The sequence below is a fragment of the Arvicanthis niloticus genome, chromosome 4 (genome assembly GCF_011762505.2).
Source record: "Arvicanthis niloticus isolate mArvNil1 chromosome 4, mArvNil1.pat.X, whole genome shotgun sequence".
Lineage (NCBI taxonomy): Eukaryota > Metazoa > Chordata > Mammalia > Rodentia > Muridae > Arvicanthis > Arvicanthis niloticus.
Genome location: NC_047661.1, coordinates 40,763,773 through 40,780,149, shown reverse-complemented (window position 1 = coordinate 40,780,149; position 16,377 = coordinate 40,763,773). Strand labels below are relative to the sequence as shown.

General features: G+C 40.3%; 2 protein-coding genes across 3 annotated transcripts in view; both read left to right on the top strand.

Moving 5' to 3' along the window:
• Positions 1-2,821, top strand: part of Ankub1 (ankyrin repeat and ubiquitin domain containing 1) — a 31,818-nt gene extending 28,997 nt beyond the window's left edge. For both annotated transcript variants that reach the window (XM_034501300.2, XM_076932412.1), the window contains one exon: positions 544-2,821. In XM_034501300.2, the coding sequence (XP_034357191.2) occupies positions 544-673 (130 nt within the window). In that variant the 3' untranslated portion in view covers positions 674-2,821. The remainder of the gene's footprint in view (positions 1-543) is intronic.
• Positions 2,822-5,510: 2,689 nt separating this feature from the next.
• On the top strand, positions 5,511-10,303 carry Commd2 (COMM domain containing 2). The gene is made up of 5 exons (XM_034501299.2): positions 5,511-5,636; positions 5,717-5,794; positions 6,406-6,488; positions 6,983-7,156; positions 9,775-10,303. The coding sequence occupies exons 1-5, from the start codon at positions 5,570-5,572 to the stop codon at positions 9,970-9,972; spliced, it is 600 nt and encodes a 199-aa protein (XP_034357190.1). The 5' UTR covers positions 5,511-5,569; the 3' UTR covers positions 9,973-10,303.
• The last annotated feature ends 6,074 nt before the right edge of the window (positions 10,304-16,377 follow it).

Below are 16,377 nucleotides of genomic sequence, written 5' to 3'. Positions count from 1 at the left end.
AGAGATGGCTCAGTGGTTAAGAGCACTGACTGCTCTGCCAGAGGTCCTGAGTTCAATTCCCAGCAACCACGTGGTAGCTCAGAACCATCAGTAATGTGGTTCAATGCACTCTTCTAGTGTGTGTCTGAAGATAGCTGCAGTGTGTATTCATATAAATAAAAAATAAATAAATCTTTTTTAAAAATCCTCTTGGTGTTAGAAAGAGAAAATGGTGAGTAAGGATGTACTACAAAGAGTTGCCTAGGGAGGACAGATAGAAAATGTTAAAACCCAGGAAATTCTACATGACTTTGTGTACTTCTCAGTTTCTAGGAGGGCTCTGAGCTTCTAGCACTAACTTGGAGGACTATCCTTCCTCCCTCATTGTAAAGAATTAGCTTTAGAAAGACTTCTTTGTATTTCCCCTCCGACATATGTAACAAGAGAATTAAACAGTAATGAAGATTTCCATTCAGCCACTTACAGGAAAGAGATTGAGCCTCCTTGTGATTTGTGTCTTTATATTTTTTGCTTGTATCGTTTTGCTTTGTTTTGTTTTTGTAGTGCCTTTAAGGAGAAGCGATGGCTTCAGCAGTTAGGGATAGCAAGAGTCCTAGCCAAAAGGAGCATTTCCAACCTGACTATCAAAGGAGGTACAGCCAAGTGTGAAAACCATCCAGAAATTGTGCTTTGAAACGTCACAGCAGCCCTGGTTTGAACAGAGATATAGCCAAACAGAGCTCCAGTTCTGATGGCTACCCATCTAATAATGATTCTAATGCTACCTGACTTCAACCTGAGGAGCAATGTATAACAGCAAGCTTTCGTGGACACTGTATTATTCAAAACTCTCTAGAGAGCAGAACCTATAGAGTGAGTATGTATATAAAAGGGTTTATTGGATTGGCTTACATGACGGAGTTTGGATAGTCCAACAACCAGGTGCCTGCTCAACCGAGGAGGCTGGATGATCCCACAATTCCAAACTGCTGCCAAAGGTGTGCAAAGCAGCCAGAAGAAGATGGATGTTTCTATTAGGAAAGGAATGCTGCAGCAGCAGCAGCAGCAGCAACAACAACAACAGCAACAAAAACAAAAACAACAACAGGGGAAATCGGGCCACAAAGGCAAGCAAGCAAGAAGCAAAGGATCCCCCTGGGACCTTCTTACCTGTGGGTGCTATGGTGATTTGAAAAAGAATGGGGCTCATATATTTGAATGCTTAGGGTTTGTTGTTGTGTTTGTTGAGGAAGTGTGTCACTGGGGGTGGGCTGTGAGGTTTCAAATGCCCATGCCAGGCCGAGTCTCTCTCTGCCTATGCATCAGAACGTAGCTATCAGCTACTACACCTGGCATGCTCCTCATCAGGAAGATAACGGATTCAACCTCTGGAACTATAAGCCAGCTCCCAACTAAATGCTTTCATTCCTAAGAGTTGCCTTGCTCATGGTGTCTTTTCACAGCAATAGAACAGTGACTAAGAGAGCTGCCAGTAGAAGACGCCATTTAAGGTGAACCTACTCCCTTTTAAATAACCCAATCAAGAAAACCTCTCCCACACATCCTTAGGGGCTAACTTTTGTCTAGATAATCCCTCACAGGTAAGCTTTGGAGACGTATCTCTTAGTCAATTCCAGATACAGTCAAGTGGACATCCAAGGTTAACCATCAGGGATACAGACATCCAGATGGCGCTTAAACTCTGAAAAGAAAGTACTGTCCGTTCTGATGTCAAAATTTAAGAGTGCAGCCCGCCCCACCATTACAGTCTCAGAAAAAAACTCATAGGAAAACAAACAAAAGCTGACACCAGAAGTTGCCTATGGGGTTAGGAAACTAAGGAGGGTATAAGATTAAGAATTTAGGGAGCTGGAGAGATGGTTTAGTGGTTAAGAGCACTGATTGCTCTTCCAGATGTCCTGAGTTCAATTCCCAGTAACCACACAGTGGCTCACAACAATTTGAAATGGGATCTGATACCCTCTTCTGGTGTGTCTGAAGATAGCTACAGTGTACTCATATATATAAAACAAATAAATCTTTTTTTAAAGGGGAGTTTAGAATTTTTATCATAATTTTTACCTTGGTTTTTCCTGAGTTTGTTTTAATTCTCTGGAGTTTAAAAGAACATAAATAAAGAAGTAATAAGATAACTTTTAAACAAAAATCTATATAGCAAGGTCCCTGAGAGTGTTACCAAAAGCCCTAGGTTCAGACATTTTAACTTCTGCTGGAGTATCTCTTGCTATTATTTTTTTTTCAAACTGAAGTAAAGCTTACATACAATGGACCACAAGAATGCTACAAGTAATGGGTAGTGGATCTGACTAGCATGTGTCTGTGTAAAGAACACCACAGTCAACACGTAGAACAGCTGAGTTACCCCTACAAAGTTGGTTAAGCTGTTGAATGAACTTCAACCTTGAAGGACAAGCTATTTGGACATTAGTTTCTAGACAGAAGATTTGCAAAGCATCTGGAACACTATTGTTCACTTGAGATCTGATGGTTTGTGATTAATTTACCTTGCTGCATTTATCAATGGCACTTTTTGTTAGGGTTTTGTTCGTTTTATGAGACATGATTTAATATGTAGTCCTGGCTGGCGTGGAACCAATTTTCTAGTCTGAATTATTCTAAAAGCCATGGCAATACTCCTGCCTCAGCCTCCCAAGTGCTGGAAATTATAGGTATGAGCTGATACATTCCACCCAGTACTAAGATTTTTTTATTACTTTCTTAATAGTTAGGATTCTGTTTGTGAATGTATTAGATTATCTATTGACATGCACAGAAATTTAGACTTTCTGAGATATTATGAATAAAGCATTTATGGACAGTATAGTCAAAGTGTTTTCTGGATATCTGTTTTCATTTGGGGGGGGGGTAAATACCTAGGAACAGAATTATTTGATAATAAGGTGAGTACAAGATTATCATTGAAAGAAATTGTCTAAGAGTTTTTGGGTGCCTTTGCAATTTCACACTTCCACAACAGAAAAGAGCTCTCGTTTGACATCCTTCCCCAACACTTGCTTCAAGCCTAACAAACAAGTTCAAATGTTTCCAAGCAGCTGGCCAGAGGCCTTCTGCCCTCCTCGGAATCACAGGTAGGAAAAAAAGATCTTCCAGTGTGAGCCTCTGGCAGTTTTTTATAACCCTTGACAGCAGACAGCAGCAGCAGATCGACCCAGTATGGTGTGGTAGCCTCTACTGTTTCATCTCTTGTGCAGATATCATCCCTTCTGGTAGTAAGACTCTTAACCCTGCAAGTGGTATGATGCCTGGGCAGGTGTTAGGAATAGACCTTGAACAAACATTGTCAGACTCTGACAAAGGAACTTTTCTTCCCTAAAGCTTGCTGAAATCCCCTGTCACTATGCTTAAACTCCAACCTCTTGCCAGGCATGGCGGTGCATGGCTTTAATCCCAACACTCAGGAGGCAAAGGCAGTCAGACCTCTGAGTTCAAGGCCAGCTTTTCTACAGAAGAAGTTCCAGGACAGCAAAGACTATGCAGAGAAACCCTGTCTCAGAAAACCACAAAACAAACAAAATAAACCCCTCCAGTTCTTCCCCCTCACTGCCATTACCAAACTCATTTGCCCACTCTGCCCTTGCATCCTGATATCCAGGCAAGGAAGTTTCTAAAGATAAACAGGCCTGTCTGGATAAACAGTCCAGGAGGGTGAACCTACAGGCTTGCATATAGCCTGAGCGGTTGTTTTCCCAAACTGCCTGTATAAGCCCCAAGCATCACCCTTTTCTTTTTGAAGACACTGCCTTCATCCTGTGCCTACCCTCAACTGTTTGAAGTAAAGAGTTCCATCTGTTGATGTCAGACTGGTCTATTTTCTGCCTCTTTAAGATGCCTCAGAAATTTAACATTGTGCTGCTTCAGAAATCTAACATTAGGTAGTGGAATCCTTACTTCTACAAGGTCCATGGCTCTTGTGTAGGTCAGGATCTTTGTATAGTACCAGGACCCTTGGTGCTACAAGGATTATAGATAGCTCTTTTATAGGTATAAAAAAAAGTCAAGATTTCTTAGTCTTGGGCAGTAGTCAGCACTGAAGATTCTAAATAGGCAGGCATCCAATTCCTCACTCCTTGGTGATAGCCAGTTTTGCAACCTGGGGCCAGGGTATTTGAAAACATCGACCGCCTAGAACTCAAGAACTCTTCCAGCAACCAAGGCCTGCAGCTACTCTTTGAGCATTTCTAAAATAATTTTTTATTTTATTAGGAAGAGACAGAGAGTGAGAAAGAGGGAGGGGAGTGTGTTTCTATGTGAACACATGTGCCACAGTGTACATTAACAAGTCAGAGAACAACTCACAGGTGTCGGTTTTCTCTTCTACCATGAGGGTCCCAGGGATTGAATTCAGGTCTTCAGGCTTCAAAGCAAGCAACTTTTACCCACTGAGCCGTCTTACCCAGACAGTCTGTTTAAGTCTTTACAATCTTCTATCCCTCTTCAGTTCCTAAGATACTGGCTATTTTACCACTCTTGCCTCTCAGCCCTCCCTCTTCTGCTGGCAAGGAGCAGGCTGTACTGTCACTTCTATGGCTTGATGTTCAGGGTGCTCAGCTGTTGTGGCATTGCCACTTGGCTGTTTTTGTCATTGCTGCTACAGCACTGTATCTGCTTCTAGAAGTGGGCAAGAAAAGACACTGAAGAGAAGCCTTTTATTGGGTCCAAAGTTGTAGCAGCAAGGGATGCAGTGTAGGGTGTGTCTATCCCTACCCGCTCACCAACTGAGCAGCCAGTTTCTAAATCTGAAGAAATGGTGTTTTCCCCATTTCGAAGCAAACCTCACATGTAAATGAAGGGATGTGGTCCACATCTTCCCTTTTGTTCAGCAGTCCTTTGGCTGGGCAGCCAAGGAAAGTGCTCCCTTTCTTGCCTAAGTGGAAACGTTTACAAGCTTATTTAGGGATCATGAAGGCTTGTAATAACACAAAGTCCTACACAAACTATTTGAAAGTACCCTAGTTGGGGCTGTACCTTCAGAAACCAATGCAAGCACCTGTGCTCATTGTGTAGTTTCCTCGAGGTATTTGTGGAGTGTACAAAAGTGTGTGTGTGTGTGTGTGTGTGTGTGTGTACATACATACATATATATAGTGTCTATATATATATTATATATGTGTGTTTGTGTGTGTGTGTGTGTATTTGTATATAGGCACACCACGTATATGCCTGGTGTCCATGGAGCTCACAAGAGGGTGTAACTAAAGTTAGTGATGGTTGAGAGATACGATGTGAATGCTGGAACTGAAACTGGGTCCTCTGCAAGAGCAACAAGAGCTCTTAACCACTGAACCATCTCTCCAGCATCACATATGACACTTTTGCAGGATGATTTATGAATGGAAGACTTGTACCTTCAACTCTTCTTAACAGCGTTCACGCTTCCCTTCACTCCTATAGCGCGAACTCTACGATATCCTTCTCGTAGGACTGCCAGAAACCGGAACCCAAAGCTTGGGCAGTACCGTGACGCCGGAGCTTCTTTTTGACTGCACAGAGCTCGGAAGTGGTGAGGGCGGGGCCGGCGCCGAGTGGCAAAGTCAGAAGACCTGCTAAGATGCTGCTGGATTTGTCCGAGGAGCACAAGGAGCACTTGGCCTTCCTGCCGCAAGTGGACAGCGCGGGTAAGACAGTGAGGGGTGCTTGTGGCGGGGACAGTCCGGGGGACAGCCTGGCACTCACGACTTACTGACTTCCGTTGCAGTGGTCGCCGAGTTCGGGAGGATCGCCGTGGAGTTCCTCAGACGGGGATCAAACCCAAAGATCTACGAAGGCGCCGCCAGTAAGAAAGGGAGAGGACTGGCTCTCTCAGGCTCTGTCTGTTGAGTTGGGAAGTGCTATCCGTTCTCTTTCTCCGCAGGAGCCTTTACAAGTCCTAAGGTCTTGTTCCCATTGCAGCCGTCTAAAAACCCGCAGAGGAGTCAGTCAAGGCTCAAACTCTGCAAGTAACTGCGTGATGTTAAAGCTAGTATGAAACAAATATCTGCATATTTAAAATGAGTACAATACCATCTACCTTACAGAAATACTATGGTGCTTAATAAAATACTGCATGCTGAAGAAGTGGAACTATCATTGAAGTGTTTAGTAAACATCTGCTACCCAGAAACTGCTTTTGCTAAGCTGGAGGAGGGTAGGGGCGAGATTAAGAACATCTCTCTGTTGATCTCTTTCTGCCTGGCTTGAAGGGGCTTTGTGTGTCTGTTCATAGGTTTGTGTTTTGGTATGCTTGTTTGGAGAGAAATATCGAAGGCCTCTGTTAGTGAAGTGGGTTGAGAAGGAACAGTAATCTCCATTTAACTCATTTTCATTGTACTGTTTGAAAACAGAGAGTAATTGACCGTGTTTATTTTTAAACAAATGGATAATCTGTCCATCCCCTCCACCCCTTAGGAAAACTCAACGTGAGTAGTGACACTATCCAGCATGGTGTGGAAGGATTAACATATCTCCTCACCGAGAGCTCAAAGCTCATGGTAAGACTTCTGAGAACTGTATTGTATTACCCAGATCACTTCAAACAGGCACCTATTACAATTATTACTAACTCATAATCGAATTTGTGCAGCATACCTAAATGATGTTATTGGCATTATCTAATATGAATACCTCTAGCTAGTTTAAATTATACTTGTCTTTATTTCTGTATCATATGCTATCACCCGTGTGTCCTAGGAGAGGGGAGAATGAAATACTGCATTTTTTTTTTTAATGTATCAGCAGTCAATATCTAGCTTGATGGAAAAATAGTAAATAAAATTAGGCATCTTAATTTCTTTTGTATAATAATAAGGTTATTTTGTGTGTTAGTAACTTGGATTTCAGAATGGTGGGCAATGATTGGCTTTAACTATATGGAATGTTCTAGACAGAATTAAAGGATATAATGTACTTTTGTGCGTAGAAATGGTTTAGCATTTACTAGACAAAGATAAATTCCATTGTTCTGTTGAACCCAATTCATCTTTAGATTTCTGAACTGGATTTCCAAGACTCTGTTTTTGTTCTGGGATTCTCTGAAGAACTGAACAAACTATTGCTTCAGCTCTACCTGGACAACAGAAAGGAGATCAGAACCATTCTGAATGAGCTAGCACCTCGTCTTCCCAGTTACCATAGTCTTGAGTGGCGGCTAGATGTACAGGTATGGCTTTTTCTATTTTTAAATCTGACATAGACTGTAAGAATTACTTATATGCTCTGCTAGTTACCAACTTAACCAAGCTCTGGTGTGAAAACAAAAATGTAAATTTTAATGGTCATTTTTGAATCATTTCACAAATAGCTCATTTCCTTTTATTTCTAATATGATTTACTGAGTTTAATTTGCAAAGGTTTTTAATTTTTTTTATCGCATGTATTTACTTAATGTATGTGTTACATGAAAGGCACTTGCATAGAGGTCAGAAAACAACTTTGAGAAGTTTGTCCTACGATATTAAACTCAGGTAGTCTGGCATAGCACCAAGTGCCTTAACCCGATGAACCATCATACCAAAGACCCTAATTTGCAAAATTTTTAAGAAATCATTTAGAAAAATGGATAGACTTGTTTGTTTTATTTTGTTTTGTTTTGGTTTTGGTTTTGGCAATGCTTAGTTTAAAAAAAATTCTCTTTAAACACACACAAAGAAAAGTGCACAAGTCAGTGTACTTAATAAGTATCACATAGTCATATATTCAAAATAGATGTGACCACGACCAGGACCCCAGAGACATCTGTTTTTACCTCTTACTAGTGATGGTTTCTTCACTCCTTTCCCAAGGGAACTATACCCTAAGTATTTAACACAGTTTGATTAGTTTTTAACCCAGTTTAGCTGTGTACACATGCAGTGATTGAGGCAACCCTCATCTGGAGGGCTGGGGTCTAGTTCTGAGGTAGAGCATTCTCCTAGTGTATGTGAGGCCCAGGCTTCAAGCTCTAGCACCAAAAAACTCAAAACTTACACAGAACACAAAAAATCTTTGGTGTCTGGCTTCTTTTATAAAACATTGTTTTTGAAAAGATTTGTCATTTAGCTATTTTGAAAGACTGATAAATCCAGGATCCAGGCCTAGTACATACCCCCAGTCTCAGCTACTTGAGAGGCTGAAGCAGAGGGATCACTAGCCCAGGAGTTTTGAGAGCAGTCTGGGTAACAAGTATAAGATACTTTTTCAACTTTAGAAAGACGTGATCTATTGTCTGGTTAAGGGTATTAAAATGGCTAATTTCGGATAGTTGTAAAACAAACTTCTAAAGGTGAAAAAAATTAAGTCGCATTAATAAAATAGCAACTGAGTGTTTCAGAAGGTTTATAGCTTGTGTTCTATATGTGCGAACATAAACTGAAATAGTTGTTCTAACAAAGCATACATTTCTGAAGAAAAATTGAAGTAGAAAACAAGGATCTGTATTTTTGACAGAAGAGAGAGCCTAGGTTTTAAAGGCTCATAGGAATTCAGGAATTGAAATCAGAGATAGAGTGTTTAACAGTGTACTGGTTCTCTAACTTAAATAATCTGATGTTAGTGCCCCACCTGATTCTGATGATACTAATATAAAATTTGGCCTGGACAGCAAAAAATTTTAAAACCTAGTTTCATCCAGGTATTGCTAATAGGAATCAAAGTTTGTGAACCATTATAACAGAGGAGTCTTTGTAACTTGAAATAAGGAAGCCAAAATGGGTTACAAAAATTTGGTAAGAGTTTAGATGTAATATAGCAGACAATAGGAAGCCCTTGTAAGTTCTTTGATGAACATGTGACATTGAAGCAGTTGTTTTAAAAAATTAATTTGGTATCCTTAGATGAATCAGAACAAAAGTGGAAATTTAGAAGTATAAACAATATAGGCCTTTACAGCCACCCCCCTTTACAGTCACCCCCCTTTACAGCCACCCCCCTTTACAGTCACCCCCCTTTACAGCCACCCCCCTTTACAGTCACCCCCCTTTACAGCCACCCCCCCTTCTATACGCTGTAGCTGTTTCGTCTTACTAGTATCTTTTTACTCTTTCTCTTACCTGTTTAAATTACACTTTATTTTTTTATTACTCGTTCATTTTGTTTTGGGGGGCAGGGTTTCTCTGTGTAGTCCTGACTGACATGAAACTCTGTGTAGAGCAGGCAGACATTGAACTCAGGGATCCACCTGCTTCTGCCTCTTGAGTGTTAAGTTTAAAGGCATATTTAAAGGCATATACCACCACTGCCTCCCTTAAATTGCAGTTTGAATTAGGACTCCGCATACTGCCACATCTGACTTGCTACTTTTCTCTGTAACGTTTTAGTGGTTATAGCCATGTTTGTTTACATATAGTGGCTGCTCTTAAAATACAAAGACAGAATTGAGTCATTGTACCAGAAACTACATGGTGTGAACAGCCTAAAATACTTGTGTATCTGGCTACGTACAGGAAAAAAAATGCCAACCTCTGCTTTATTTTTTTATTTAATTAAATGAATGTATTCACCTATATTTGGCTCTTTGAGACAGGGTCCCACTGTGAAGCATTGGCTAACTTAGAGCTTGCTATGTAGACCATGCTGACCTTGAACTTGTCCTGTGTGCCTTTTTATCCTGTCTAAGGGATCTTTCCATTCCATAAGGTTTCATTTACAACCTTATTTTTCTTTCCAACTGTTTTAAAGTTTACTTTTCATTTTGACATTTATGGTTCATCTAAAATTTGATTCTTTATATGGTATAGTGTATCTTAAATGTTGTCTACACAGCTTACTTATTAGTTCCTGTGCCCTTTTTGTGTTTCCAAGCTGGCAAGCAGAAGTCTCCGGCAACAAATTAAACCAGCAGTGACTATAAAGCTAAGCCTCAATCAGAATGGCGAGCACCACACCCATTTTTTGCAGACAGACCCAGCTACCCTGCTTCATTTGGTTCAGCAACTGGAGCAAGCGCTAGAGGAAATGAAAACAAACCACTGCAGGAGAGTAGTCCGCAGCATCAAGTAGCTCTGAGGTTCAGTTCCTTCCAGTTGGCAACACAGGAGTGGCAGTGGTACATCTGGATGCCATGGAGTTTCTCTTCCTGCTCAGGATGTCGAAATCTTGACCAGAAGCTGAACTACAGTTCCTTCTTGGTGCTAAATGCCATCAGCTTCTGACAGATTGAAAAGCATTCTGTATTTTAAGTGTAAATAGGATGGACCAACTACAATGAATCAATACAGTCTGTGTTTTCTGTGTCCATGTGACTCTTCTCACTCGGGTATTTTTTATCTGCTTTATTTCCTTTGTCCTCGGTCAAAATTTGAAAATAAAATTCACTGTTAACTACTTAGAACTATTTCTAGACAGTTTAATATTTTTTGCTTCTAGACAATTACAGCCATAGAAAAGGACAAATAGGATTCTTACAAGCTTTTCTATATTGTTACAGGTAGCATGTGTATTCTTGTTTGTATGTAAAGATGATAAGTAGCATTTACCGTATTGTTTACCTTTGAGTTATTGGGGCTAATTGATCTAAGTGATTTGCAAATTTGTGTGGTCCTAATGTACATTTTATCAGAGACTAACTTCCTCCATTCCCAGAGCAACTAAAACACACACCATTACTTAGATTTACAAACAGTGATGTAAGATTAGTATGATCTATTCTTTTTTATATTTATATATTTATTTATTTTGTGTGTATGGGTGTTTTGCCTAAATGTATGTCTGCACCTTTTGTTTGCAGTGCACACAGTGGCCAGAAAAGGGTATTGGATCTCTTGGAACTAGACTTAAGGGTTGTGAGTTTCCATTGGGTGCTGAGGTTCAAACCCAAGTCCACTAGAAGAGCAGTCAGTGCTCATAACCATCAAACCGTGTCTCCAGCCCCAAAATAGTTTGGGATTTTTATTTTATTTTATTTTATTTTATTTTATTTTTGTTTTTTTGAGACAGGGTTTCTCTGTATAGCCCGGGCTGTCCTGAAACTCACTCTGTAGACTAGGCTGGCCTCGAACTCAGAAATCCGCCTGCCTCTGCCTCCCAAGTGCTGGGATTAAAGGCATGCACCACCACTGCCCACTGCCTGGCTTAATATTTATTTTATTTGTGTGTGTTTTCATCCAAAGGGAATTAGTTCCCTCTTCCTATTCTATGGGTCCTGGGGATAGAACTCAGGTCATCAGGCATATTGACAAAACCTTTAACATCATTGTACTTTATTTCCTTTCATCCTCTCCCCAACTTACCACCCACCCCACTTCCTTCTTGTTAGCCTCCTTCCCTGAACCACCCCTCTGCTTTCATGTCATATGTATTCCATCATCTTTTCTTGTTCCCCTTCTGTAAGCTCTCTTCTTATGGTCTGTATATAGAAACATATTAATTTAAATCTAGATTCTGCATAATGAAAATATGATATTTGCCTATATTTTTCTGTTTGACATAATGATCTAGAGTTGTATCTATCTGCAAATGTCACAATTTCAGTTTTCTGTATAGCTGAATAAAATTCCATTATATGGGGCCTTGAGAGATGGCTCAGTTACAGGCACTAACTAGTACCTCTTGCAGAAGATCTGAGTTCAGTTCCCAGCATCCACATGGCAGATCACAACTGACTATGTAAACTCTAGTTCCAGAGATCTGACACCCTCTTCTGGCTTCTATGTGGTACACAAATATAAATGCAAGCAAAACACCTATGTAAAAAAGGAAAAAAAAAAAACTCACAAAAATTCCACTGCATTTATGTATCACATTTTCTTTATGTGCTTACCAGTTAATTGACGTCTAGACATGTCCCACTTTTTAGCTGATATGAACAGTGCTGTTGTAAGCATGGGTATGAATGTATCTCTGTATCATGTGGACTTAGACTCCTTTGGGCATACGCAAACAGTACAGCAGTTGTGGAGTAGTTATCTTCCTGGTTTGCTGAGAGACCTCTACTCTGGCTTCTGTGGTGGTCATGCGTTTACATTTCCAGCTACGGTGTAGGGGGCTTTGCTCTGACGTTCTCTGCCTTTCCTGCCATTACTTTGGATTTTTTTTTTTTTGGTTTTTCAAGACAGGGTTTTTCTGTATAGCCTTGGTTGTCCTGGAACTCACTCTGTAGACCAGGCTGGCCTCGAACTCAGAAATCCGCCTACCTCTGCCTCCTAAGTGCTGGGATTAAAGGCGTGCGCCACCACCGCCCGGCTATTTACTTTGTTTTTTAGGCAGGATCCTCACCTTGTAGCCTTGACTGGCCTGGAATTGAGTAAGATCAGGCTGACCTTGAACTTGTAAATTTAATTTGTTTTCTTGATGATAGCCATTCTGATTGGGGTGGCACAGACTCTCAAGGCAGTTTTCATTTGAAGTGTTTGTTTTTATTTTGTTTTCTGGCATTTGAATTTCTTCCTATAAATAGGTTTAATTTATTACCCTATTTATTGATTTATGATTTCAGCTTTTTGATAATGTTGGTTTGTTCATCTATTTGTTTGTTGCTACAGCTGTTGTTGTTATTGAGACAGTCTCATGTAGCCCAAGCTAGCCTTGAACTTGCTTTGTAGCCCAATGATAGCCTTGGATTTCTGATTCTCTTCTTCCAAGTGCTGGTATTACAGTGCCACCACATTCAGTTTTAACACGCTTTGTGCATGCTAGGCAAGCACTCTGACAGCTTAGCTGTATCCCTTCCCTTTCTTTCTCTTTTTAATTTTTGTTTTGTTTTGTATTTTCATAACAGAGTTTTGACTGTCCTGGAGCTCACTCTGTAGACCAGGCTGACCTTGAACTTAGAAATCCACCTGCCTCTGTTTCCCAAGTGCTAGGACCACAGGTGTGCGCCACCAGCACCCAGCTCATCCCATCCCTTTCATGTTTAAATTTTGTAGTTCTTTATACCTGTTAGTCCCCTATCTTAAATAATTGGCAAAGATTTTATTCTCATTCTGCCTTTCCATTGCTGTTTTTTTCTTTGATGTACAGAAGCTTTTTAATGTCAATTCTTGACTCTTTTCCTATGCTGTTGGAATTCTGATTTAAAAATCCTGGGCTGTGTCTTGAAGTATTTCGTGAGAGACGTGTCTAAATTCATTTAACAATTTGATTGTCAGTTTTTCCAACAATATATGCTGAAGGGAACACCTTTTGTTATAATGTATGTTTTGGGCCACCTGTACTGCAGCTCTGTGGGTTTCTGTCTGATTCCTCTGTTGTATTCCATTGATCTACAGGTCTATTTTCATGTCAGTGTCTTTTTGTTTCTGTTACTATGGCTATATAGTATAATTTAGTATTGTGATAGTTCTAGTATTGCTCTTTCTTTTTTTTTTTTTTTTTTTTTTTTTTTTTTTTTTTGAGACAGGGTTTCTCTGTGTAGCCCTGGCTGTCCTGGAACTCACTCGGTAGACCAGGCTGGCCTCGAACTCAGAAATCCACCTGCCTCTGCCTCCCAAGTGCTGGGATTAAAGGCATGCGCCACCACTGCCCGGCAGTATTGCTCTTTCTAATTAAGGTTGCTTTGCATTCTGAGTGTGGTGCTATACACCTTTAATCTAAGCACTCAGGAGGCGGGGGCCAGCCTGATCTACATTCATAGTGAGCTGCAGTCCAGCCAAGGCTACATAATGAGACTGTGTCTCAAACAAAGTCTGGGTCCTTTGTGCTTTCGTGTAAATTTCAGGGTTGTTGTTGTCTAGTTTTTTTTGTTTGTTTGTTTTGTTTTGTTTTTTGAGACAGGGTTTCTCTGTATAGCCCTGGCTGTCCTGATAACTCACTCTGTAGACCAGGCTGGCCTCGAACTCAGAAATCCACCTGCCTCTGCCTCCCAAGTGCTGGGATTAAAGGTGTGCGCCACCACCGCCCGGCTTGTTGTCTAGTTCTTTAAAGAATGTCATTGGAATTTTGGTGCTGATTGTGTTGAATCTGTAGATAACTTTTGGGGAAATCACCATTTCCACAGTATCACTTCTGCTGGAAAGTTTTCCAAGTTCCAGGATCTTCTTTACTTTCTTCTTCAGTTTTAATTGTAGAGGTCTTTCCCTCTGCATTAATGACTTTTCTCTTGTGATAAAATGAACATGACTGAAGACAGAGTGAGAAAGGAAGTGTGTTGTGGTTCATGGTTCCAGATGGTTAGAGTCCATTATGCTGTGGTAACCTGCAGCAGATCAGGAAGCTGGGAGAACACGCATAGAAACAGAAGGAATGCATGGATGTGAGGAAAAGCTACAAGTTCTCAAAACCTGCCCCAATGACATACTTCCTCCATCAAACTTCACAGCATCTCCAAATATTGCCAGCTAGGGACCAAGTGTTCAAACACACCAGTCTATGGGAGATATTTTTCTTTCAAATCACTACTTTTTTGGTTAGATTTCTACTTGTTTACTTTTTTGAAGTTATTGTGAATGGAATTTTTTTCTGATTTTCTTCTCAGCAAGTTCATTTTGCGCGCGCACACACACACTACCAATTTATGTATATATTGATTTTGTATCCTGCTACTTCACTAAAATTTTGTATCGGGTCTTTGGGTTTTCTGGTAAGGTCTTCAGAATTTTAAGTATAAGGTCACAGCATCTACAAATAAGGACTACTCTGACCTTTTGTCCTATCTGTATCTCCTGTGTTTCTCTTATTGTGCTGGTAAGAACTTTAGACATTATATCTAGTAGGATGGAAAGAGTGTCTCATTCCTGACTCTAAGAAAAATGTCTTCCAATCCCCCCATTTAGTAGAATATACTTTAGATTTATGCATAACCTTTATTGTGTTGCTGTATGTTCCATCTATTCCTAGTTTCTTCAGGGATTTTTTATCATGAAGGAATGTTAATTTTGTCAGAAACTTTTTCTGCATCTGTTGATATGAATGTGTTATTTCTGTCCTAGAGTCTGTTTTCACATTATATTATATTAATTGATGTATGTATGTTGAAACTTCCTTGCATCCCTGGAATGAATGAAACCAGCTTGAAAATGATGTATGATTCTCTCTCTCTCTCTCTCTCTCTCTCTCTCTCTCTCTGTGTGTGTGTGTGTGTGTTATATGTGGTGTATGTGCTTGAGCATGGTCTTGCACATATAACAAGTGGTGGCCAGAGGTTGATATTGAGTGTATTGAGTGTCTTCCATTGTTGCTGCATCACCATCATCACCATCATCATCATCATCATCGAGACCAGGTCTCTCATTGGCCAGTGAGCTCCAGCAACCTCCTTGCTTCTCAAACCTGGTGTTCCAGACCCATGCTACCAGATGAGTTTTCACATGAGTGCCTGAGCTCCTAACTCAAATCCTCTGCTTGTATGTTGAGAATTTTGCTGACTCTGCTCTCTCCCCTAGCCCCCTTAATGTTTTATTTTAATACTTTTTGAACATTTTATACAATTTATATATCTTTATGTATATGCATACTTCACCTGTATGTATGTCTGTGTACTATGTGTGAGCAGTGTTCATGGAGACCAGAAGAATGCTTCAAATCCTCTGGGACTAGAGTTACAGTTGGGAGCCAAGACATAGGTGCTAAGACTGAAACTTGAGTTTTCTGAAGGGGACAGCAAGGTACTCCTAACCACTGAGCTATCTCTCTATAAAGTGTTTTTAAATTTGGGTTATTATCATTCTCAATATTCTGACTATATGGCACTATCACATTAGGGAGGCTAGAAGGCTCAGTTGGTAATGTGCCTTCCATGTAAGCAGGTCTACCCAAGTTCAAATCCCCAGCACCTGCTTGAAAATCTGGGCATTGCATCTCATGACTGTTACCCTAGTCTTTGGTCAGGGGAGGGAAAGACAAGTAGATCCCAAAAGCTGATGTTCAGCCAGCCATGCTGAACATCACGGGCTTTGATGTCTGTGAGAGACCATCCTGTCTCAAAAAGTAAAGGCAGAGAGCAGCTAAGGAGAGACAGTTGACATCAGCATGGGTGTATACATACATATACATACATGTCCATATATGTACACCCACATCTACAAGGTAATAAGTAGAAATTTAGAAACAACAACTACCCTCCTGTGTATGGATTAAATGGAACTATGTATATATAATATTTAGCATAGTATCAGGGATTTTTTTTAATTTATTAATTTTAACCAGGTGATGGTGGTATACACCTTTAATCCCAACAGTTGGGAGACAGAGGACAGCAGATCTCAGAGTTCAAGGCCACCCTGGTTTACAGAACAAGTTCCAGGATAGCCAAGGCTACACAAAGAAACCATGTCTCTGGGGGGGAAAAAGAAAAAAAAAATTTAGATAAGTCAAAATAAGACAAAAAAAATCACCTAAAAGTTTATTAAATCATTAACATTAACTATCTAAATCCACACATAAATCCAGAGCCTGCTATGCTCTGCTTTGATGCTTTTTAAATGTTTACTTAATTTTTTTTTACTCACTTTACATCCTGCTCACTGCCCC

Excerpts from the sequence above, each read along its gene's own strand:
- Commd2 (XM_034501299.2), top strand. The coding sequence starts at position 5,570 with ATGCTGCTGGATTTGTCCGAGGAGCACAAGGAGCACTTGGCCTTCCTG. Across the intron at positions 6,489-6,982 it reads CCGAGAGCTCAAAGCTCATG|ATTTCTGAACTGGATTTCCA; the intron begins GTAAGACTTCTG and ends ATTCATCTTTAG. Across the intron at positions 7,157-9,774 it reads AGTGGCGGCTAGATGTACAG|CTGGCAAGCAGAAGTCTCCG; the intron begins GTATGGCTTTTT and ends TGTGTTTCCAAG.